Source organism: Plectropomus leopardus, chromosome 24 (genome assembly GCF_026936395.1).
Source record: "Plectropomus leopardus strain MGB_pleo_1.0 chromosome 24, ASM2693639v1, whole genome shotgun sequence".
Taxonomy (NCBI): domain Eukaryota; kingdom Metazoa; phylum Chordata; class Actinopteri; order Perciformes; family Serranidae; genus Plectropomus; species Plectropomus leopardus.
The window spans coordinates 6,988,671-7,014,855 of record NC_142199.1 but is presented as its reverse complement, the minus strand read 5'-3'; the positions used below and the strand labels follow the sequence as shown (position 1 = coordinate 7,014,855).

Genomic DNA, 26,185 nt, shown 5'->3' with positions numbered 1-26,185 from the left:
ATAATGTGTGCTCTTCATGTCTGTATTTTGCTTGTTTTTTAGTCAAATGGTACCAAGACAACCCAGACTACTGGCTAGACGCGAGCAACGACCAACAACAAATCAAAAGCAACCTCGAAGAAGCCGCCAACAAATAAGTTGGCTCACCTGTGCCCCGCCGCTTGACTGACAGGACGCAGAGTGAACTGAGACACTGAGTTATTTTCTACAAATAAATGATTTCACATGACACAGCTTATTTACATCTCAACTAACAAATACTGAACTCATGAGCAAACGTCAGTCTCACTGTTTTTTATTCTTGACTCTCTATAAATGATTGTTGGACCAACGGGCCCTGAAGTGCCAGACGACAGGAAGGCAGCGCCTCCCTGCAACCAAAGTTTTACCTGGAAATGAATGCACTTTATTTTGATATCAATGACAGATTCAGCTGATGTTAACATGCATAGCACTTGTGTCCTGAATGTATGGTGAAATTTCTGAATGACTTTGGGAAGCATTCACATTCATCTGTCACATATGTTTCAAGCTGTATGTTAAAATTAGAGTTGTGACTGATCTTTTTACACTTTGAAACCTGGGCAAATTGGCTTTAAAAAACTTGGGAGGGCGAGAAGCAACTTGACAAGAAATAGCCCAAAAATTAGCAAGAAATATGTGGCAAGAAAAATACCTGAAAATAAGAAAAAAAGTAAAACAAAAACAAGAAAATGACCTTAAGAAAGTGCTATTTTTTCTGTAACAATTTTGAATACATACGAAAATTATAAATATAGTTTTTTTGGACATTTCCATCTTCTTTTTGGAAACATCTAATGATCAATTGCAGCTAATTTTCAGGTATTTTTAGGCATATTTTAATTATTTTTGCAGTTTGCAGGACATTTCTTGTCAAGTTGCTTACTATGTCTTTTCCTGTGTTTTTGAAAGAAACTGAACTGATTTTCTCAGGTTTCAGAGGTTAACTGCTAGTAAAGGGCATCTGAATGCAGCACAAGATAACGTGTCGATCCATGTGTTGAAGGGTTAAATACCTTGTCTCATTTTCTTCTCTGTTGCCTTTAAAGTTCAAATTGAGCAGGTAGCTGGTACATCGAATGTTCTGGTGGTGGTCGGCTCAAACCAGGGAAGACGCATGCATTACGTTTCCATGCACTCAAGTAACGACGTTCCTCAAAAAATGAGAAAGTATTAGTTATGCACCAGCTCCTGCAAACATTCAGCAAAGGTGTCAATACATTTCAGTCATTTGTTTTTATACACATTGTAAAAAGATATTTGTCATAAATCTGTAGCATGTATTTAACAGCAAATAAACTTGTTTATTTAAAAACTTCCAGTTTCTTTGACCCACTTTTCTCAAATCCTTCAATTTCAAAGTAACATAAGAAGAAAAAATGGATCAACACAGTTTACATTTGCAAATCCAAACCTTTATTTGTGGTAAAATCAGAATAGACTGTTTTTGTTTTTTTTTTCTTCGTGCAGTGCTCCTCTTCGTGCACAACTGCTAAACTAATACATAAAGCAAATACTAACTACCAGGCCGGAGGTACTTTGTCTACACCGAGGGGTGTGGCCAATCAGTAATGGGGACAGCACTAACCATTTCTAAATACAATAATGCTTTTTTTTTTTTTAAATAAACTGCTAAAGTTGGTTTAGTGTCTTTCTCAGAATGCCTTTTGTGCACAACAGGACAAGAGCAATGAGCTTACTGTTGCAAAACTTTTTGTTTGTGAATAAAAATGGCATAAAGTGTGATAATTCACCTACGTACCATATCTTTGATCTGTTACTGATTCTAGCTTTGCAGGGGTCAGATTGCATTCTGGTCAAATGAGGCTGCTTGATGGACAAATTTGTTTCCGTGTAACTGCATAATATCTGCAGCTGCAATTATATTCTCATGAACGAGATGGATGAAGATTCATACGGATATTATGTATGTGACAGACACCTGTATGGGCGTCGTCGGGTCAACTTTTCCCCATTTCTGATTGGCCAGACGCTCCCCCATATGAGCATAAACCCGCTGACGCCTGAAAATATGCAAATCACAACAACATAGCAATAGAACCACAGTTAATTCTGTGTTATGAAGACTTTTAAGATCACCACTTGCCAGACATTCACAACAAGGGTATTAACGGGAAGGAAAAAGTGTAAAGACTCAAATGAAAAAAAAACAAAACAACATCTGACTTGGAGAGAATCTGGACACTTGTTTTTTGTACTGCATGTTTCTTTTTTTTTTATACAAAATGGTCTTTGATCGTAACGTTTTGTTAATTTTTTTTTTAATCCAAACCTTGGCATATATGGTGGTATTGTCTCAAATTTTGTCTGCCAATTAAAAATGGCTATTTATGGTTGATTATCATTATTGGCAAATGGAACCTGTCACACAAACAGGTTTATGTATCTGATACTGAGTCCAATGTGACTTTAAAGGTAACCCGTGTAGGAGGTTTCTCTTAATGTGTCACAGTCGCGTCAACTGGAATAAAACCGTCATCACTCTGTGGCTTTGTGTGATTCTACATGCACATCTCTACGTGTTGTTGTAATGGGTATATTTCTACGAATAAGGACTGTGAGGGAACATAAGGAGTGCCGCCATCTCATATGAGAACTGTCTTTCAGAGAAGAATTCAGGGTCCAATTTTAATTGTCAGAAAATGTACTGTACCGGGTTTAGGTACTGGATCAGCAAAAACAGTCTGGTTAAACACGAAAAGATGTGCGCGTGGCATGGGTTGATCTGTATTGGCCTTAAACAGAGGATTGCCCATTTTTCCCAGGCAATTAGTCCGAACAATGTCTTACTGGACCAAGAGTCTATTTATCCAATAGTCCGTCATCCCAAAAAACAACACTTATTGCTCTAAGTCCCCTTTCTCCATATAAAGACAATTCTTGCTGTAAGAAAACCCAATCGCTAGAAAAAATGCTTGCATTTTACCTTTTTATAAGACGTGGATTCGTTACATTTGTAACAATGCTGTGGTGAATGTGTGGTTATAATTTAGGCACAAAAAACACTTAGTTATGGTAAGAAAATATCATGATTTGGCTTTAACCCCCCCCCCCAAAAAAAAACAGTGGGTTTGGCTGGCGGAAAAATGCTGTTGAGAGATGCTGCAAAAGGTTGGAAAAAACATCTGGGATCTGCGGTTCAAACACTGCTGAGAGACAAAGCCATAGGTGCGTAAAAACACCTGGGATCGCTGCCTAAAAAGCTGTTGTGATATGCCACGAAGGGTCAGCAAAAACACCTGAGACTGGTAGCTCAAATGCCGCTTGAAAATGCCACTAATGGTTGGTAATCACACCCCGTGATCGGTGGTTCAACGCCACTGAGAAACGCCGCAATGGGTCTGTAGAAACACCTGGGATCAGTGTCTCTGAACTGAAACTAGAAGTGAGCAACTAAGAGAAACTGGAGTTTGGAGAAATGGGCGTCTATTTTTGGGATAAAAGGCTGTTGGAAAAATTAGCTTTCAGTCTGATGGGACATTTTTCGGTCTAATGTCGGTCAGAATTTTGGACTGCCGGAACATGCCGTGACACCCTCACACAGAGAATTGGGGTTTAAGGGATTTATGATAGACAGATGATTTTTATCAGTTTGGCACCAGTAAAAGATATGGGATTTTTTAAAACCTTTATTCATAAATCGTTATCACAGGTTGCCACGGTGACATATTTAAAGAGAAACCCCTACACGCTGCATCTTTAACATTAAAAAGCTCACACTACCCCAGAAAAATAGAAATTTTCACTCATACCAATGACATTCAACATTCAAGTGCCAGTGTTTTTGTTTACTGTCTTTTGGTCAAGTCACTTTGTAAAATATCAACTTTTGTATTAGGCTTATAAAAATAAATATTTCTCAAAAATGCTTGATAAATTACACAAACTAGCAGCGAAAGTAGACTCGAGAACTCTGTGTGCAAACAGCTGATTCCTACGATTGCTGTTAACTACGACTCCACCTGGTCCCAAAAAATAAAACGGTTTCATATCTACAAGAACCTTTCCATACAACACATGCACACACACACGCACGCACGCACGCACGCACGCACGCACGCACGCACACACACAAACAGTCACACACACACACACTAAACTGTGGAGAAACCTTTCTCTTTGACCCCTGGCTGCGCTACACTTCAAACACTCACTCCTTCATTCCTCTCTGAGGTTTTGAAGGACATTTACTACAGAAGACTTTAGTTGAACATCAAACTAAACTGAAGTATTTTCTGTAAACTCAATGGGATTTCTACAACAGAGGGGCCTGCAGGCCGCAGCAATGGGAGCATAGCACCATTATTGTTCAGCTGTATACAGTGTAACCAACTTCACTATCAGCTCCTTTAGGGCTGGGTATCACCCTTGAATTTAAGGCATCATAAAGGTTTTTAAAATATTCAAAAACTAAAGTGCTGCATTTCTAAGTAAGAACTTTTCTTTCTGAGAAAATAAACATGTCTACTTTTGATTAGTGAAGCTCACGGTCCAAACAAATGTCACATCTAAGCTCATTTGCAGTCGATTGTATGGATTTATTCACATAACGCCACTTTCTACACTACTGAGTGGTAAAAACAGAACAACTATGGCAAAAACAACTAACATGAACAGGACGCACTGCAAGAGACTCCACAGCCACGCTAGCTGCTCTGTGAGGCTGTACGCAGGCACAGCTAAATGCTGATATTAGCACGCTAACCTGCTCACACTGCTGACATGCTGATGTTTAGCAGGTAATGTTTATCCAGGGTTTCCCACGCATTCATTTATTTGCGGCCTGCCACAATTAAAACCTCTGCCGCCACGTTTTGACCACTATTTGTAGTAAAAGTGATACATAATCTTTAATTGCGCTGGGTCTAAAAGTTTGCTTTAACGTCAGATCTTCGACATAGCTCCTAATTCTGTGGGAATCACTGGTTTACCATCTTACTTTAGCATGCTAGCATTTGCTAATTAGCACTAAAGACAAAGTACAAGTGATGCTAATGGCAATGGTATTAGTTTTGTAGGTATTTGGCAATATTCCAAAGTGTGTGACAATGGTGATGTCACATGCATACTCACTACTGAATCTAATATTGTTTATGAAATGGTTTGGATTTTTCATTAGTATTGAAAATACCCAGCCCTAACCAACATGTTTCAGTCTTAAGTGATTCCGCCTTTTTAAGGCACCGTGCACACGTCAGACTTTGGGCCAACTTGTGCTCTTATCCAAATGAAGCACAGACGGAAAACACCTCGTGCAGAGAATCTCGGTGACAGCAAAGTGAAAGCCACAAGTAATTGATCTCTTTTGCACTTTCTGCAGAGGTTTGGTGTCCAGGGGGGCATTTTGTATGAGGCGGGATGGAAGTTTGGGGCACAGTGGTAAGTTACGTGTTGCTCCAACACAGTTCAATGGTAATTAAAGCAGATATGATCTGTCTGCCCTAGAAAAAGACCTAAATACATTGCATATACATGTGCGCACTCTGAACAAGATTGCTCTACAAACAAGATGAAAAAGTGAGGTAAACTTAAGTTTTACTTTCTATGACTCCCCCCCCCTGAGCAAATTCCTATCTGCACCATCAGCAGTCAACAATTAACACATATCTTGTACTATGTCAGCAATTCCTATGTTTATAACTGCAGGCAAAAAGCTCAGTCCTTCCTTCATTTATTCTTGGTTATTCCATCTGCCCCCTAGTGGCTGGTAGAAGGCAAAGTGACGTCAACATGCTCAACCAGATTCATTGTATTCCTTTGATTTTAGCGTACGAAACACACAAGACTACACTAGCTGCATACTAAGTTTATGGTTGGCAACCACCGTGGATTCAAGTAACAAAGGCTGACAACATTTCCTTTCATGCAGGAAATGTGACAGTTGAAAATTCAGTAAAACTGTTATGCAGTCAATATTTAAAGGTGGACTTTGATTTTGTAACAAAATCTGAGTAAAAAGTCCATAAGCTTCAGTTTGGCATCCTGTGCAGCTCCATCTCCTCCATGACGGAGGACACAAGTTGGACGTTTGACAGTTATAAAACAACTGCCAACAAAACAGCTTTTTAAGAAGACTTCTACATGTAAAGGTGTCCTCGAGACTATTAAGGAAAGTGCAAATTAATGAGTTGAGTCAATATGTGAAGTGAGTTTTGAACTACGCAAATCCTTCATGATTGATTGTCATTTGCAACATTATCTTCAACTTTTGATTTTATATCTTCCTGCTGGTTATTCCTTCATACTGAACAGCAAAGGTTCTCGATAAGATGGAGAAATTAAAGTCTGGTTTTCATATCATGACCACAGAAAAATTCTCTGATCGGTTGCTAAAATCATCTGTTGGGACACCTCAAACACAGTTCTGGTCCACAATCAATTGCCGTTTTAACTGGTGCTCTCAGGAGTTTTGCTTAAATTTTACGTTAAGTTGAACAAAAGCGACATTACAAAACTTTGTGCAACAAAGACAGTTAATCTGACAACTGGCCAAAATATAATGCAAAATTATCTTCTGTATTTGGTTACTATGGGGAGCATTTGGACATGATGTTACATTTTTGTTTCTAGCACTGCATGCTATGACAACTGTCCTTGAACGTAGCGTCCATTTAAAGTGGCCCCTCACTTTAGCAACTAGAGGGTGAATAAGGATTACAGAGATATCCCTGAATGCATCTCTCCAACCTTAAATTTGGACACAAAAAGACAGCTTTGCACCAAGAAGCTTTTGAGAAATCTAGTTTGTTTGTTTGTGACCTGCTGTCTGCTTGAATCCTGAGTCCTCCAGCATTACGCAGCCTTAAACTCTCCAAAAATCATGTTCAAGCCAACAAGTTTCCCTAAACTCACTGCCAACTGTCCTAAAGGGAAATAGATTGGCCCAACACAACATCTCGAAAGTTAAAAAGTAGTCTAAAAATCATACATGACGTAAAAAAAATCAGAGTTCTAACATAACTAAAGCCTGCTGTAGAATTGTAACTTTTTGCTTGGCATTTATTAACTCCTTGACCAAAAAACAACAACACTTGCATATGTTTTATTGTCTTGGTCCAGCCTTGTCATTTGCTGAAGCCAGTGGGCAATTTGAGGGCATTAATTTGTAAATCTCTACAAAACAGAAATCTGCATATGAATGCATACTCCCTGGGCAACGGGACAAAGATTCTGGTACCGTAAACTTTCTGTTTGTAGTCCAAGTGGTATTTACCAATCACGTTTGATCAAGGTTTGGTTGCCAGGAAAACAGTTTATGTGGTGAGCAAAAGAGGCAAAACGCATTGGCCACAATGCAATTTTGGAACCCATTGGCCATCCTCTGATGAAAAATGCAGCATTTTTAGCTTTTTTTTTTTTTTTTAATGCATCTGCACTCTTTTGCAGATATCTGTTTGAGACTGGTCTTGAGTGTCTAATCAAACCGTAAACAATGACTGGTGCATGGAAAAGAAAGTCTTAGCCCTGGCTATAACGCCTCTCCCAAAATGTTGTCCACAGAGGATTATCAACATCAGAGCAATAGCCGATGGGTTCCTTAATTTTCTGTAAATAATTAAGAGTATATCTGGCGACCGTGTTCAAATTGCCCACTGAGCTAAGCTAACCAGACACTGCCTGGTCCAACATTGAGTGATCAGACGTGATTTTACACAAGCGTTGTCTCACTTGTAATTCACATTCTTTTTCAGTGGAGATTCTTCTCTTTTTGTTCGAAGAAGAGTTTAACTATTTACATTTAAATCTATATTTTCACTTCGCTAGAGTTGTTCATGTAAACAAAACAAATTAAGACCCTGATGAAGATAAACAATTTTCCCCACTCGGTAGCAACAGAGCATTTTTGGGCGTATTCTGCTGCTAATTCACACAGCGGGGGATCGGACTTCAACCACTGAAGCGTCCAAATGTACAGTGGAGTTCCTTTTGGGAGTTCAATCAGGGATGAAGTATGGACGACTGGTTCCACAGCAGCATCGAGGAGGGCTGAACAGGGATCGGGCATCGATTTTGTCACAAATAAATAATGTGATTTTCCATGTTGTAACCAAAGATTTTTTAGTTCTGTTTGCCACTCTTCCACGAGCACATTTTATCAGTCCTGAATCTCACTGTGCTATGCCCAACTTGGTGCTTTTTAACATTCATATAATTTCAAAACGTACAATACCCGTACCAATAAAGTGATACAGACCCCAATACTTTATTTGATACCTTTTTTTCTACTACAGTAGTAAAGCCACACTTTTGGTGGTATTTCAGCACGCTGAACTGTCATATCTGTCAAATAAACCGCTCTCAATTTCAGCACACAACAGATTTTACGTGTGTTAGCTGCTAGGGTAATGGGGCAATCACGTCACATTAAAATATTAGAGAAAAACCAGACAACTGATGATTTCTTTCTAGATCTTGGTAAAAAAAAAAAAAAGGATCAAATGCAGGTGTTGTTTGACTAGAAAAAGTTGGATACTGTTTGGTACTGGGTTGCTTCAGTCAATACCTGAAAGGGAACGAGCAATACTCAAAACTTGAACATATGATGCAAGTGAGCAATGTCTTCCTGTGCCAATCCTTTCAACTGGGATTTTTTCATACTTCATATTACAATAAGACAGGACATAGCTAAATGTGCTCTGGAAGTGTGGCGTTACATCCTCTGGGAAGCCCCCGCTCTCTCTGCTGTGAAATGGGTTAGGCTAAATAATCCAAGTCTTTACTTTTATCCCTGACCTCGGCAGATCTCAAAGACATAACGAATAAACTGGAATGACTTATTTTAGAGAAGACTCTTCATGTAACTCTCCAGGATAGAGTGAGCGAGAAAATTTTGAACTCTTTAAGTCTTTTAGTTGTGTATCCCCTTGAAAGAAGCTTTTGGCAAACAAGGGTTTTAGTGTTTTGTGGTGGAAGCGGAGCCTGCCTTCTTAAGAGCATCGTGGCACTAAGAGTCAACTCAACAGCAGCTGGTAACATTTGGTAACTGTTGTTTTCAGCAGCAGCAGTCATGTTGTGGTTTCAATGTCATTCATTCATTCATTGTCCGTAACTGCTTGTCCTATTAAGGGACAAGCAGGGAGCTGGAGCCTATCCCAGCTGTCATTGGGCGAGAGGCGGGGTACAACCTGGACAGGTCACCAGACTATCGCAGGGCTGACACATATAGACAGACAACCAGTCACACTCACCAATTAACCTGACATGCGTGTCTTTGGACTGTGGGACCCTCTTGCTAAACACAGCACACCACATCGCTCGTGGCCAGTTAGGGCACCTCTTTCATCACCTTCAAATCCCAAATGTTGCCATATTGACACAGTTTTAGATTTCTTGAGAGATCAACTCTGCCATTTCTCCTCTCATCACCTCAAAAACACACATTAATGTTGTCGTAAAAAAGCAAATTGTGGGGCGCTCATCCCACCTCTAATGAAATTTGATCTCTTTCATGTTGCCGGTGCTCAGTTTGACAGTAAACTGCCCACTGCCTGTCAGAAACTTGAGGCTCCGTTAGTCTGTTTCTAACATAACTAGCATAATATTACATTCATCATATTGTTATATTGCTTATTACTGTCAGCTCAGGTTGATGATGTGGGCTACTTTTTAAATTTGGCATAATGACAAATGCCGGTTCAACTGGTTTGCATAAAATGAAACCTGCTTAAAGTTTAACAATGGACTATACCAGCAAAACTGGAAACTGAACCAGAAAATATCTTTTATTTACAACCACATCTAAATGGTTCGAGAAGAAACATGACTGCTGCTACCCTGGTAGGGCCAAATTCTCTCTCAGTTGTTCTGAGATGACGTGTTACCCAACAATTAGTGACAAGATGCCTTTGAGAAACTCAAACTCAAGCTCAAACCAGAGCTGTACATGTGACGTATAGGTCAATTAGTAGGACTCGGTTTCCCAAAAGCATAAAACCACTGTTGTTATCTCCGCTCACAGGCTAATAAAGCAAATAAATCTGTTTTGTTTTTTTGTAATTAACTCTTTTTTGGAGTAAGACACATGGAACTTCTTTTTGTCTCACTTTTGTCACTCTGGATGAAGGTCTGTCTATAAATAAGGTTACAGTGGTAATATGCTTTTGGGAATCAGCTCATCAGAGACCTGATGAATTTGAACTCCAATAGAAAGATAAGGAATTGCTTTGAGTTTCCTCATCACAGTTATTTTTTTTTGCCAAGGTTTGATTTAGTTCAAGCCTAGTTTGTTTCCTTCCAAATAGAAATAAAGAAAAACATGTTTAAACCTATACATGACATTAAATACACATTTTTTTAGTCACAGCTGGCCAATACTTGTAGCCACTTAACGGATTATGGCAATTAAAACAACAGGAATAAGAGACAAAGTTCAAATTCTTAAAGGCACAGTACAGAAACAAATGATCCTCCATTATGTTTTGTTTCAAACAAAGAAAATGCTGTTCACAGTCTGAAGACTGTTTGTAGCATCATTATTAATGGCCGTCCCAGCGGCTGGGTGTTTCAGTTTGTCCAGCCCCCTTGTCCCTCCGGTCTCTGTTAGACATCTTTCTCAGATCTCTGTAAATCAAGACTTCAGTATGTTTTAAAAAGGTGAAAAAATAATAAAAATTTCTGTTTCTGTGGCCGCTGTTTAGTATCTATCATGTAAATGAAGGAGACTTCAGCCAGTTCCCATTCTTTGAATTTATATGCAGACATATTTTGCTCAGAACTGACATCTTGCCTATCTCTGCGCTATGTTTTAGAAAAGTTTTTGGCCGGTGATTTACAACATGGCCATGCGTTACAAACAAAGATGTCATGTGAAGGTACAACAGGACGCCTGGCTGGCTTTGGGTGAATGCAGACAAAAACACGATGAAACCAAAACTCACAACTAAAGTGAAAAAAAAGAATTTCCCCCCTGGTCTTCTACGACTGTCTCGTAGGACTAACTCATTGTAACTCTTACATGTCCATCTAATCTTAACGGGTTAAAGGAACAACTAGAACCTTACTTCATCTGGTTATTTTTCTTCAAGCACTTGCCACAGAGGGAAAAGTTCAAAATGTCCTCACTGGAACCAAAGGATGTGTTAAAAAATAACAACCTAAAGTTAAAGAATCCCTTTATAATGTGGCCTATTGTACAAGGTGAGATTTACCAGGATTTAAGAAACGAAGAGAAGAAGAGATGGGCGACCGTAAAGACGGAGGTGGAGATGGAAAGGACGAGAAAAGTCAAAGAATTAAAAGATCTGAGTGCACAGGGATGGAAGGAAGGCTATATAAATGAGTATAAATAGTTTAATAACATGCACGTTGGGTCTCGGGGTTAATGAAGGGGAGGAGACGGATGGGGTGCAGACAACAGTGTGGAGAAAGGAAGGAGGATGAGTGAGAGGAAGAAAGAGGAATGAGGAAAGGAGGGGAGGAGGAACCTAGTTGCCCCACCAGTCAACTTGTGAGTGTGAGTAGTTTCCACCGTAGCCATCACTGGTGTAGAAGTTACCGAAACCACCTGAGAAGGAGGAAACAGAGGAGCCAAGTTCAAGATACGCTTTGCTGATTTTTCAGCCAGCTTTGTATTATAACAATACGGGTAGTATGTGCAAATGAATTTTAATAAACTTCCCTCCACCTTAGATTTTTGCTGGCTGTAAGGTTGTTGCCCGCCTTCACGGACACAAAGAGTACAGAAGCAGATTCGGATCAAATTCAGATCAAACTGTAAAACACAGTGCTGATCAAATATACTCCAGGATTCTGTTGTTGTATTGCCTATTTCTTGCCTAAAAAACTTAGAAAAAAACATTAAATCTAGGCACATATGATCCAAAATTATGTTCCTGTGTTTAATAGTTCTCACCTAAAATGTGTCTTTAAGACTAACTCAGTGTCAAACTATAATACTAGACTGTTTGTTACAAGTTGGCCGCCACATGATTCACAGCGTCAAACCAGATAAGCATGTATTACGTTGCTCACCAGTGGGAGTGTTTATTGGTCTGGTGCTGCTTGGTGCAGGCTGGTGGTTGCAGGTTTTCTACTTATAAAACAAAAGAAAATGCCACAGAGCTATATCTCCATTTTCTCTGGTGATGTAGCACTAATTTCAAAAGTATTTCCATCTTTTTACTGCATTGACAGCCTTGTTTTATGAAAACACCATCCAGGGTTTCCTACGCATCCATTTGATTGTGTCACACCGCCACATTATCGTCATCAAGTTTAGTCTTTTTGAGCTGCTTTTCTGATGCTCTTGCTGCACAGACGGAGCAGCAGAGTGCCAGGCACAGTGAAAGTGAAACCTGTTGGGTCATTATTTCATGTACTTTTAGTAAAGTAAAAAGTAAAAGTCAGGAAGAATTTTACCTGTGCTGCATTCAGGGACCCACAAAAACCTCTGAACTGATCGAGGGGACACAGAATGATTACCTCCACCGCCCATATAAGCATCTATTTCTGCCATCTTTCCAGCAGTGAAATACTGTTTTCTCAATTAACCAAAAGTCAAAAGTAATTTTAAGTTTGTTGTAATAGTCAAATCTGAGGACCAGATCCTCACCTCCTCCAAACCCGCGGTTTCCTCCATGTCCTGCCTGGTTGCGACCTCCACGTCCTCCAAAGCCTCCAGCGGTGCCTCCGGCGGCCGTCTGGCGATAATCACGTGCTCCAAAACCGCCAGAAAACCTGATGGTAAAATCAAATGCAAAGTGAACTTCACTGCATTTGGGCAAAATGTTGACAGGCTGACACCCTTAAATAGCATTAACATTCATAGAATAAACATTTACCTATTATGAGGAGACGATGAGTATGAATACCTCTTAGAGCGTCCTCTGTTGTTGCTCTTATGCTGGTGTTCATAGGCCAGGCTCTCGAGCCATGAGGGAACTTCCTGTTTGGCCTCGACCAGGATGTCCAGCAGGTCTTTTGTGATGTTCCCATTTTTATCGTTGAAGAACGATGTGGCCAGTCCTGCGGGTCAAACAGTAACGGCAGCAGTAAATCACAGCTTTAGATCATGTCACACACGACATAGGAATAGCACCACGAACTGACATTAGCTATAGTCTTACCCAGGTTTCCAACTCGTCCCGTACGTCCAATACGGTGGACATACTCCTCTATGTCACTGGGCAGGTCAAAGTTAATGACGTGTTTCACATTGGAGATGTCCAGGCCACGAGCTGCAACCTAAGTTTGTAAGAAAGACAAAAAAAGGTCACTCACAAATGTTCACATGCTGTGATACTATTCACTTGTAAATGATGTGAGTTTCTGAAGTGCCCAAAACAGCATTTTTAAAATATTTTCTGGCATATAAGTTTCACCATTTTCATGAAAAGATTTTAGTTTTACTGACCGCTGTGGCCACCAGAATGGGGCATTTTCCTGATCTGAACTGGCTCAGGGCCTCCTCTCGGTCTCTCTGGGAGCGGTCACCATGGATACTGGTGCAGGCGTAGCCCTCCCGATACAGGAAGTCCTCCAAGGCGTCTGCGCCTTTCTTGGTCTCCACGAAAACCAGAGTCAACGAGTCCTTACCTGATGGACCGAGAGAAAAGACCCCTGAGGTTAATCATTAAAGGTGAGTGGAAGATCATGGTGGTCACAAAATTTGCTTTCCTGAGAAGTAGCTGCAAGTTGTTGTTTTTTTAAGTGTCAGATTTTGAACACTGCAAAGTCTAAAATTCAGGAGATCATCAAAATTGGTGAAGGTAAGTATCTACAAAAGAATATAAGAAACTTCACACTTGTCTTTTTTTGTTGAGGTATCTTGCTCGGAGATAAACACATTAGATGACCTCGTAACCCAAAGGGATCATTGGCAAAAAATACATTTAACACTTGCCATTTCGATTTATGATGTGGATCTGATTTGTGACTAATGGATTTTGGCAACATGGATTGAGGACACCTGAAGCAAAACCAATCAAAACTTATACTTTGACAAAAAAATTAAGTCAGCTTGCAAATAGCTTTGTGACATTTTGATACAATGTGATGTGACACAATCTGAAGTTTTTGACACAAGTCACAATATCTCTAAAGCAGACTGGCCAGCATGCACAAAACAACAATGAAGGTAAAAGGTAAGAACATATATAAACCCACACAGAGTCTGTATGAGTAGCCAGTTATGAAATGAGCAACAAAAATCACTGCAGACTCTCAGCATGCCTACTCTTTAAAGTGCAAATCAAACCGCTAAAAGCTATCGTTTCAACCTCAATCAAGCTGCTGAACTTCAATGCTAAATCTTATTGCAACAGAGCAATGTGCAATAAATAAACAAGAAGTTTAGTACTTTACTTTAGTACATTCTTATATTTTACTTTTGTTGTCAATGTCAAATGTATAGTCATTTGTCTTGTATGTTTTAAGATGTTTTTATGTAGTTTTTGTAATATTTTTGTGTAAAGTAACAGACTGAAGCTCTACGTCCGAAACAAATTTCCCATTGAGAACAATAAAATTTACTCTTTTCTGCTGCTTTGATATTTTTTCAGGTAGCTTAAATTTGTGTCATGGTGAGGTCCATAACACATCTAAAGTCTTCAAAAATTCTTGAGCTGAAATTAACCATCTTAGTGTCTCTTCTGCATTTGGCATTACAAAATATGTTTAAACACAGACATGCAAATCCTTCAGTGTAAAAACAAGTTTATCAGTCACTCTTTCAGTCTCAATGGCAGGTTATACACCGACTGCTGAGGCTGTTTCACTCCCTGGTGTGATACAGATATCTTAACATGCACCTTACTAAGTTTAGATTGTCACATCACATCAGAGTACAGAATTTTCTCTGAACAAAACAGTCCAACAGGCAGCAGGGAGTGCAGTGTGGGGGAAAAAATAATAATAATTACAACAAACAATAGCTAACTGTATGAACACCGTGGCGTTGTTATGCAGGAACTGTGATGAGAGCCGCTGATGAAAAGAGTTTGGTTATCATTCTTCCTCTTTCTCTATAAACTCTTTGATTATAAAGTGAAGACCAATTGGCCAACATTTGTTTGAGATTACAACATAACCAGACTCTCTCCATCAAGGCTTTTGGGGTCTGACATGATGACACCAAATACCGTAAATAAAGATGCCACAAACTAAGAAAAAAAACACAGCAGGCATGTTTTTAAGCTCAGCAAACTAGACCCATGAAATGATACACAAAACCAAAATAACTGAATAAACAAAGGGTTTTCTATCCACAAAGAAGAACATCAAAGGGCAAGCAAAATTATCTTAAAATATGAAATAGATACACATTTCCCCATTGAGGATCTTACCAGGTTTCTCTATGTTGTCTCCTGTATTGTCCTGTACCTCGCTGGGGATGACTTGGGATAAAACCACACCAAACCACCAACATGTCAACTGCACTCAATCAGCAGTACAAAACCAACTCTGTGTGTTTGATGTTCCTGTTGTTTTACTACAAATAATAATGACTACTTTGCCAACCACAAACATGTCATTTTAAATAGTTTCCACTGAAAATGGAAGGGAAAAAAATATTTGTGAAAGTTAGAGTAGGAATGACTTTTTCTTTTTATGCAACATCCTAACTGGTACCTTCCTGGGGCCAAGAAAATAATATACAACTAGATGAAAGCTGCATTTTTTTCCCTACAGCTAATGCTCAGAAAGACTGAAATTGCAGAAACACTTAATCCCTTCATCATTATATATTGTAAGGCATTTATGCAAAATATTATCATATTAAGCAAGTTAATTCTTGAGTTTTGGCCAAAGTGGCCACAGTGACCTTTGACATAAAATTCTGATCAGTTTATTCTTGAGTCAGAGAGGATGTCTGCGCAAAATTTGAGGAAACTCAAATGAAGTATTGGGTTCTCGAGAACGGGACAGGTGCAAGGTCACAGTGACCTTGAGGTCTAACCACCAAAATGTAATCAGTTCATCATTGAGTCCAAGTGAATGTTTGTGCCAAATTTGAAGAAATTCCCTCAAGCTGTTTCGAGATATCACAATCACAAGATTGAGATGGATGCAAGGTCACAGTGAGCTTTGACCACCAACATATGATCAATTCACTGTTGAGTCCAAGTGGACATTTGTGCAACATTTGAAATAGTTCCCTCAGTGCCTTTCACAAGAAAGAGACGGACAAAAGGTCACCGAGACCTTGAGCTTTGATAACCAAATTCTAATCAGTTCATCCTTGAGTCCAAATGGATATTTGTGCCAAATTTGAAGAAATTCCCTCTCATCATTTCTGAGATACCACATTCACGAGAATGGGATGGACTGACAGACAACACACAACATAGCGCTTCAGCCACAGCTATCACTGGAGCAAAGGTATAAGAGGCCAATCACACCGAGACGCATCATGCCAGGCGCGACCATTCGAAAAACGCCTTGGAAGCCCGTCTGGAAAAACAGCTAGGAGCGCCTGTGGAGCAGGGCTGCATGCTCGTGGCCAAAAGTGACACTGATGAGCGGGATGATGCTGCGCATTTAATGGAAAAGTTGAAAATATTTTAACTTTTATGCATGGCCAAAAACTGCCAGAAAAACGCATTGCTAGTCAACAAGAGAGGAGCACCCGACAGATGTGCTGTACCGTAGGGAAACAGTGGTTTTGCTGGCGACACTACTCAAGCGACACGTCTCGGTGTGATCTGCCCCTAAAGACTGATATTGAACCCCCCCATGCTACCTTGAAAAAGTTTTAGATGTTTTCCAGACAAGAACTGAACAAAACTATGTGAAACTTCTGAATTTTCACTGAAAAAGGCTGTTGCTGTAAATTACATTATGCTTAACATGAGACACAGGAATATACTGGCTGAGATAAGAGGGAGACAACATGATGATGGCAAAATGAAAATATTAACCGTGCGTTAGGTAAACTGACTCAGGTTGATGTTTTATGTTTGAACACATCTAAAGATGAGGAGCTGTTGTTGTTGTGTGACGGTCTCACCTGTGGCGCTGAGCAGGTCCAGGAGGAAAGACCTCTTGTCGCTCTCCTCCACCCACACAACTTTCTGAGTGATGTTCTCTGAGGTGGAACCCACTCTGCCCACCGCCAGGAAGATGTACTCCTCCAGGAAATCCCTGGCTAGGATCTGGAGGCGGAGCAGAAAATGTTCATATTAATAGATTGCAGTCTAGGCAAAAAAAAGTTTTACTGTTTTCATTTGAGGTGAAATTTACATTTATATTAATGCTTTATTTAATGCTGCTTTGTTTTTCTCTTTCAGTGAGATTGCACTCTTGTAAGTGGCCCTTAAAATCAAGCTACAGCAAAAGAAAAACAAACTTTTTAATTGCTACAGCAGCACAAAACAAAGGACTATAAATGTACCTGGATCTCTTTAGGAAAGGTTGCGCTGAACATCATGGTTTGTCGGATGCCTTTGTGCGGCATGGTGTCCTGTTCAACGATGCGTCTTATCTGTGGCTCAAATCCCATGTCCAGCATACGATCTGCCTCATCCAGGACCAGGTACCTGAAGTGAAGAAGAAACAGAAGATTAAGAGGTTGTAGCGTTGAGCTAAAACTCTGACATTTACAAAATGCAATTGCAATAAATTGAACCAGTCCATTAAATATTTCATCCATCACTCCCTCCTCCTGCCCATGTCCTACTTGCAGTAGTCCAGTCCAATCTTTCCCCTCTCCATCATGTCCACCAGTCTTCCAGGTGTGGCCACCAGCAGGTGGCAGCCTCTCTCCAGATCTCTGATCTGCTGGCCGATGTCTGCTCCTCCGTACACCACACAGGGACGCACTCTGGAGCGGTAGGAAAACTACAGACAACAGAAACAAGGTTGAAGTCGCACATGTTTAATTGTTTGTCTTTTTTCAGGATTTCATGCTCATGTGTTTGTGTTTACCTTCCTGGCTTCATCATATATCTGCAGTGCGAGTTCTCTGGTTGGAGCCAACACCAGTGAGATGGGGTACTGCTTACGACGCCCGTACTTTCCGTTCTCCTGGAAGAAAATGACAACATGACATTTTAGTATCAGCTGATTTTTTTTTGTTTTTTAGCCCAGTCATATCAAAGATTCCCAGGATGGAGCCTGTGGTTTCAGTTAGTTAGTTAGAGTACAGGTTCACCGCTATCAGGACATATTAGGCCAGAGGATGGGACACCCTGACGAGCTCATAATATAAATAAACAATATTAGTAATGATAATAATAACAATAATAATGGTTCAAAAGCATGTGGAAAAGACAATGGGAAACTTGGTAAGAGATGTTCCACAAAGTTTGTAGAGAATTATTTTTAAAATGTCGAGAACAAACAAAAATAAAGCCAGAAAAGCTAAATAGATAACTATAAGAATTACATATTTTAAATTATGTTACAAAATTAATATAATTTTGTAAGCTTTTTTTCCAGATAATTTCCTTGTTTTTCAGTTTCATTTTTTAAAAAAAATCAGGTAATAATATTAATAACAGTAACCACATCAATAATAATAATAATAAATATTAGACAAAACAAAAAACAGAAACGCTAATGGCTGTTCTTTCATTGTTGCTTGTTCTTGTGAAATACTTTCTGCCTATCAATACATTTGGACATAGGGATCTATTTTTTCAGACACAAAAGCTTCACAGTGCACACACAGCCCAGAATAGGCTTTGATTAATACCATTAAAAACTATTCAGTATGTTTGCCAGCTGATTAGAGACAATAAACCCGAAAAAAATGCTTTTCTTAAATGGTTTGGAATAATATCTGCAGGGTAATGTGAGAATTATCTCATTGACAGATTAAAAGTGATTGTTCTTTGAATGAAAGTGTCTCTGCTCGTTTTCAGCATTGATATAATAGACTAACACTGAGAGCATCTGTTTACTCCCGAACAATGTGTGTTAGGAAACGGTCCCTATTAGAGAGCTGATTATCCTCGGGGGAAGCTACAGTACAGTCTTGTGTAGCTGCAGCTTTGTCTACTATTACTGAGTCCACTACTTGTCAACCTTGCTCTCTATTTGAACTTGATGTTTTTTTGTTGTTTCTTTGTTGAATACACTATAAATACAATTTATCCAATCTAAAAGATATATACTTTCTGCATCACACATGATACTTCAACTAAAGAGCATTACTTAAAAAAAAATCTATGCATTTTGTTTTAGAACCCGACGGAAAAAAAAGCACCAGTATATTTTCTTACCTGTCCAGATGCTTTAGCTGCGTTAAGAGCTTCTCCTGGTCCGTCAGTGTAAATCTGGCTGAGAATCGGCAGCAGGAACGCTGCAGTCTTCCCAGAACCTACAGACACAAAGTCAACCTCATCTATCTCCACGTGCCTTCAGCAGAGTCATCATTTCATAGTGTTATAAGAATCTTCCTCCAGTATATCAGTTTGCTTTGTTTCTGGAGATATGGTGTGTGTGTGTGTGTGTGTGTGTGTGTGTGTGTGTGTGTGTGTGTGTGTGTGTGTGTGTGTGTGTGTGTGTGTGTGTCCTACCTGTCTGCGCACAGGCCATGAGGTCTCTCTTTGACTTGATAATAGGGATGGCATATTTCTGGACAGGGGTCGGTCTTGTGTAGCGGCTCAGAGCAATGTTACCCATGACGATCTCCCCCATGTCCACATCTTGGAACTGCACATACACACACAATAAAACACATTAACAAAAAGAGCGGTGGAAAATAATGCAGCTGATATATTATGTAATTTTGCTGGATTTCGGGTTAACAACGGCAGCTTACACTCTCGATGTGGTGAGGGCAGTTCTGTCCTGTGGCCTCGACAGGAATGTCATCGTATTTCTCAAAGTTAATCCCAGTGTTACTGCCGGAGAACAACTCACTGCAGAGGAGCGGAGCAGGAGAACGCACAAAATTTAACAATAATTTACAATAAGTATACTCATTTAAAAAAACATGTCTTTTAACACACCTTTTTCTGCTATAACTATTGTGATCTTAAATGACTGTCACTCGCTGCTGTTTGGCAGTTTTTTAAATGAGTGATTATTTTCTCTCTCAGTGAATCCACTGATTAGTCTGGCAATTAATCATTTAGTCTATATAACATAAAAAGACCAAGTATTGGGCTCCAAAAATTTCCTCTGTGTTTAATTTTGGAAAACATACACACTTAAAGAAGACACGCAAGGTTTCAAAGTATCTGGTGCCCATAAATGATCTTAGGGACAAGGATTTATCTCATCAAATGTATTTGATGTATTGTTGAAAAATAAACACTATGTATATGTCTATATCATTATTTTTTGGATATTTGTAAACATGCATATACAATATTATAAATTCTTTTTACAACGTTGAAAACTCAACCTGGGAATGTTGTGGCATTTTTGCTTAAAAAAATATCAAATAATAATGATAATAATAATATCAAATTGATAAACCATTTTAGTTCTAGTAGTAACAGACAGTCTGATTGATGCTTCCCTGCTGGTACACAGTCATTGTGATGTTAGACTGGAAATCTGCCTGGGAGTTTTGTTACTGTACAATAACTTTGATGCTCTGAAGGATAAAGGGACAATTTTCCAGTTGTTCCAAAAATGGAAGTTGTCATTATGTGTTATTATTCCACACAAGATCCCATAAAATGCCAACAATAAAGCTTCACTTGTCTAATATTGCTTTTACAACCAATTTGTTAAGTTGTGATGTGTGCTTCCAATATAAACAAGGCATTCCCTGATATTTCCAGTATTGAGAGTTAAATCAAGGACTCACTGTTCAAGGCGTTCATTACGTGGTGTTGGTTTGGACCAGTCTCCGTCATCTCTGGACTCCTCCACCCAGCGGCTGTTTCCTCCACCTCCTCCACCGCCAAATCCACCATGATCGAACCTGAACACAAAGACAGTGGTACATGACGTGTGGAGCTGCTGGGATGTTTTTCCTACACTTGACAACCGCACTTTTTATAAAATGTTTTTTTTCTGCATTTTCTGAAACGCCACTTTGACTCAAACCACAGTTGCTCGTTGCTCCTCACACACACACACACACACACACACACACACACACACACACACACACACACACACACACAGAGGATCACAGGAGGTAGAAAAGATTAAAAAAAGAAAACAAAGAAATCCTTTGATAGCAGTTATTCAGCGTGTCTCATCTCCTTACCTCCCTCTGTTAGCGTTGCCTCTGTCGTTGAAGAATGCTGACTTTCCACGGTTGTTGCCAAAACTGCCATAGGCATCTTTGGCGGTGTTCCAGCCGCCGGCATCTGGCAGGAGAATGAACACAAATTGTTATCATACAGTATTATTAGTGCTTCATAATATATACTAGTACTGCTAATTCAACAGGGTATGAAGTCAACCTCAGCTGGATTGAAATCTGGCATAAATGCTGTAAGAATGTCTGCACAGATAAACTGCATGGATATGTGCAGAAACAGGGTACAAAAAATATAACTGTTTTCTTTCCTAACAAGATTTTTTTTTGTGTGTTTCCTCGCAACAAGTCTGCATTCCCTTGCCATAGTTTTGTTGCAGTGGATAAGTAAAAACTGCAATGCTCTATCGTAAACTTCAAAAGTAAGATATAAAATTTAAGTTAACCATATGTTTAGGTCTATATACAGTAAACAGGTAACAAGAGAGGTTTGTCCGACTCCTTTTGGCTCTAAAACAGCACAGCCTCAATGTTGTCAATCTGGGGAGATAGCATTAAAGATCTAATTTCTCAAAAGTGTGTTTGCAGCACCGCTGAATTAGTTATTGATTGTCTTAAATGCCACAAGTATCAGTTAGTACGTTGCATATTCACAGTGTAATGGTATGACATTAGCTCTGTGACTTTTGTCCCCCTGCACACATTTATTTCAGTATGTGCACCTGAATGAGTCATCTCATTATTGCTGCATCTGCAACCTACAGAAGCCCAAAAGCATCCAGTGCCAATGAATGAGCTTTAGTATTAACCACTGTGATTAATGAATCCATTTGATTTTACTTTCACTTCAGTTATCACCATGCCAATTGAGCAGTGCTACTGTATCAGCATACTTAATGCCCAGTTCAAAGTAATATTCAGTGACCTGATCCATGCCGAGGAGTTGCAATGGGAGCAGCTGAGCAGAAGCAGACATATTGTAAAGTTAACACAAAACATATTATGGGACTGGCTGGGCGATATGAAGAAAATCAAATTCCAAATATATACATATATATATATATATATATATATTTTTTTTTTTAAACCAAAAACCTCAATATTGATATTGTCAAGATTTTGTAGGGTTGACTATTGGTGGTTTCATAAAATATTTAATGATATTTTTAAATTTTTGATGAATGATCATCAGTAATGTGGATATAATGACTAAGTGAGTAAAGATCAATGAAAGAACAGCTAGTATAGTCTGGTTAGTTCAGAAAATGACATCACTTAACTGTAATGCTGCTTTTAAAACCAGGAAAAGACAACACTTGTGGTATTACGATATTCCAATTCTGAGAAGATATCTTGTCTTGTCTATGTTTTGTGTTTCTCTGCACAACGCATTCAAATTTATACAATATACCAATAACATAACTATGACCCTCTGTGTTGCCTGCATTGCATATGTTTCACTATAAAAGGAAAAAGGGCTTTAAGTTTCACACAGTAAAATCAATATCCCACCTTTATTTTCGTAGCCACCAAAGGCCATAGGCTGTGCTGGGTTGATTGGGTTAAAGGCTCCGCCCCTGTTGCCACGGTAGCCTCCACCGACGCCCCCTCGGCCACGCTCCATGCGAGGCGGCCCGCGGTTAAACGAGTTGCCGCCGGCCATGCGGTTGTCATGGTAGCCATTAACAAAGTTGTTGCGCCCCCCATCCCAACCATCTGAAGAGAGAGAAAAGGACAAGAATTAAACAGCGAGTGTTACCAAAGTCAGGAATCTTATGGAAATATATGTAACAATAAACAAGATAAACAACAGTGCATGGAAGCAAACTGCAAGTCAGAGTAGACGTTAAAAGTTGAACTTACAATTAGCTGCGGGCGCTATGGTGTAGCCACCCTGTCGACCAGCAGCAAAGGCATTTCCTGCTGGACAGGAAGACAGTGTTTCAGTTGTGGTTTTCATCACGAACAAATACACTTAATAAAGGTACCCTGTGGAGTTTTTAACCCCTGGTAGCATTATGGAGCAATGTTTTTACAAGTGGGTCCCCATTTTGTTTCTTGCATGCATACTTAGACACACAAGCATGCGGTGACTTGATTCACAATCACCAATTTCACACTTTTCCACTGATCATGGCAGTAATGTGATGTGCAAAGAAATGTAGCGATGCACCAGCGAGGCAAGTGCTAACTAGATAACAAGAATGTGAGCAATGCTAAATATTCAGAATAAATCTGAAGTGCAATTGGATTCACACACTGAATTGTGGCGATTAACACGAAATGTGAACGTAACTTTATGCCTTTTGTTTGTTTACAAGAAAACTCCACAGGACAGCTTTAACTTGATGCTACACACCATTTTTGGAAGCGTCTTTGTTCCGTAAATGTGGAGGAATGTATCGCCCTGCAGACAGAGAGAGACAGTGTCCAACATCATTCGATGAATTATTAGACTTTGAGGAGTTAATTTGAAATTATTCAAAACTTGTAAAGCACCCCCAAAGGTCATCGATCTATGGTGCAAATCTGAAGCTAGAAAACATGGAAATCCAGTATGTATTTCCATAATTTATCTTGCGTCAGTGACACATTTAAACTGTACTTAATGCTATCATGATTGAACAGATTAGTCTTAGTTTTTCAAGGAGTTTTAAATGGTCGTACTCCTGACAATTAAGGAAGGATCCCCTTGGTAGCTAACCTGCCCCACCCAATTTATTCTCTGTGGAGTACTTCCTTGTTTGTGATCTTTTTTAAACACAGTTTATCACGTGTGGAGGTAAAATGTTCAGGTTTGTGAGTGTCTATGCACATTCAAGAGCAAATGACAGCAAAAACATGTTGTCTGCTTACGGTTGGTGCCTCCACCTTGTCCGTCTGTCGCACTCAAGTCTAGGACAGCGAGCTGGAGAGACAGATAAAAATAGTCAGAAAAACAGAAAACACGCTCAGTTTCAGCAGAACACCAAAACCTGCTGCTTTCTTGAAAAAAGCTGATTACAGCAATAGACAGTCACTTAACAGCCCAGATTTAAAGGAAAAGGACATAGAAATTGTTTGTAGTTTCACTTCAGTGCCAGAGCTCGATGCATACTGTTTCGAAAATACTAGTAAAGGTCACTCATGGGGTTCCCCAGGCCTCAGTACTGGGACTATTGTTGTTTATTTTTTATATATTTAGTAATCTTTATATTAACTCAAACAAGTACCTCCTGATGAATTAAGCAGAAATTGACTGATTGATTTCTCAAAGTAATAACTGATGATAATCTATGCAGGAAACCACATATAAATTCTATTAAAGCTAAAATATTAAAGTCAACTGCAATGTTATGAAGTGAAAAATCGTCTGAATCAAACGTAGTTATATTGCTGTTTCTTTACAGTCCCACATAAAACTTAGTGTGTGGAAGTGTGGGGACACAAGGCCTCCCATTTTATTTGGTATGTTCAAAATACAGATCTAAATTAAACTAAATTTGATAAAATATGAAAAGGGGAAGAATTTGTTAAGTATTTACTTCCTCCTTTCCTAACATTAAATACTTATGTTGTTTACTAAATATGACTGCTGGGTACTTTTTTTTTCTTCCTTACTGATATTTTTCATTTCTATTTATTTTGCATGTTAAGAATATAATCACAATTTAAAATATTTGCACTGAACGTGCAGAAATCCTGCTGTGACGTCAGCAACCCGCACACAGTTGGTTTTAGGTACTCCACAAGAAGGAAATAAAGTGATGAGAGGCAGCAGATTTGTTGTTTTTGCTTTTTCTGTGCAGAGAAATTAACTGCTATTCAGGAACCAACTTTGAATTTATGCTCTTATATCCAGACACTGAATTTAGGTCTAGGGTTGCATGCTCTGCTACACTGCAGCAACATTTGGTGAACTAAGACAAGAGAGACCATTTTAAAAATACATCAGTGCTTCCTTTTTGCATCCTATCTGTAAAAATAATGATGCATAATTTTTTGAATGTTGTGCATCAAACGCTACAGTGCACACGCTGCTGTCAGAGCTTTCCAAAATATCAACTGAGAACATACAGTACTTTTCTGTTGCCATCCAACTGTCTGACCAGTCAGACACTGCTCGACTACGTTGCTAGTGACGCAGAAGAAATGAGCATTTCTTTAAGCGGGACGCTGTCATGACAAACTGTAAAATACTGCGTATGATCCGAAAGCCATCAGCTAAACTGCCAAACACCGCATTGTTTGCGTGTCAGTCCCACTAGCTCCATCTCTGCATACCTCCATTTTATTATTGTATCAAGCTGCAAGACAAACGCAGTGAAGATAATAGTTGATGGGTGCGTTTCATATGCTCACATGGGGGAGCCGCTGGTAGCATTCAGGCGTAATTAATCATTCGGCTGTCTTAGCTAACGATAGTATTGAACAGCTTTGTGAAAGTATTTTAAGTCAACTATTTGGTGTAGCACACTAAGTCATAATTTAACAGTTCAAATGCGGAATGACAATAGTGTTATCCATGTCATCCCCGCACCGCAGCCTCTCTCGGACACGCCGGTGTAAAATTGAAGCGCACCCAACGCTAGCTAACACGATAGCATCTTGCTAGCGGTGTTTTTAGACTAGCCGGTAAGCTAACGTTTATCCCGAGCGTTATAACACTTTTCATCGCTGCAAAACACATTCAACTGATGCGACTTACCTGCTGCTCTAGACCGTGGACATTTTCGACGGCCACATGACTCATAACTAGAGAATATGGAGGAAAAATGTTGTCGTTGAAAAAAGGACCTCTTTGTTTGCCGGGTTTGATGTACTGTTATTTCTCCTTTGCCCCTTTCTTGTTTCTGTGGTTACGACGGATGACAGCTATTTCAATTGGTTTAACAGTCACACGTTACTTTGCAAAATGGTATTTTTTAATTTTACACGATGGCAAATTCCTGTATTTAGCTACAAGGATGGTACTTCATGCAAACTCAGCTGATGTCGGTTTGCTCCAGAGCTGAGGCTGAGGTGAAGCCGTCATGTAGTGGTGAAGCCAGCCGGAATCAA

The 26,185-nt window shown here is 39.4% G+C and overlaps 2 protein-coding genes across 10 annotated transcripts in view; one reads left to right on the top strand and one right to left on the bottom strand.

Annotated features, from left to right (window-relative positions):
• tgds (TDP-glucose 4,6-dehydratase) overlaps window positions 1–1,641 on the top strand; it is a 7,101-nt gene extending 5,460 nt beyond the window's left edge. The window contains exon 12 of the mRNA XM_042513324.2: window positions 43–1,641. Within this exon, the coding sequence (XP_042369258.2) occupies window positions 43–137 (95 nt within the window). The 3' untranslated portion in view covers window positions 138–1,641. The remainder of the gene's footprint in view (window positions 1–42) is intronic.
• LOC121962865 (putative ATP-dependent RNA helicase an3) lies at window positions 1,415–26,185 on the bottom strand. Of its 9 annotated transcripts, none has more exons than XM_088074581.1 (20): window positions 25,833–26,185; window positions 24,002–24,053; window positions 23,505–23,552; window positions 23,009–23,068; window positions 22,658–22,861; window positions 21,152–21,254; window positions 20,744–20,860; window positions 19,745–19,844; window positions 19,500–19,635; window positions 19,203–19,300; window positions 17,905–18,003; window positions 17,657–17,817; window positions 17,372–17,516; window positions 16,988–17,132; window positions 15,324–15,374; window positions 13,394–13,575; window positions 13,107–13,224; window positions 12,822–13,005; window positions 12,593–12,717; window positions 1,415–11,545 (listed from the first exon to the last, which is right to left on the bottom strand). In XM_088074581.1, exons 1-20 carry the CDS (start codon window positions 25,875–25,877, stop codon window positions 11,466–11,468), a joined length of 2,253 nt encoding a protein of 750 aa, XP_087930707.1. In that variant the 5' UTR covers window positions 25,878–26,185; the 3' UTR covers window positions 1,415–11,465. The 9 variants fall into 9 exon arrangements, with proteins under 9 accessions (XP_087930707.1, XP_042369120.2, XP_087930708.1 ...); XM_042513186.2 differs by having other exon boundaries at window positions 12,852–13,005; XM_088074582.1 differs by having other exon boundaries at window positions 23,009–23,065.

What these genes read in the sequence shown, in the direction of transcription:
- LOC121962865 (XM_088074581.1), bottom strand. Translation starts at nt 25,877, where the DNA reads ATGAGTCATGTGGCCGTCGAAAATGTCCACGGTCTAGAGCAGCAG. An exon ending in GGACCTGCTCAGCGCCACAG is followed by an intron (nt 15,375 to 16,987) that starts GTGAGACCGTCA and finishes TTTTATCCCAAG; the next exon opens with TCATCCCCAGCGAGGTACAG. An exon ending in CCATTCTGGTGGCCACAGCG is followed by an intron (nt 13,225 to 13,393) that starts GTCAGTAAAACT and finishes TTACAAACTTAG; the next exon opens with GTTGCAGCTCGTGGCCTGGA.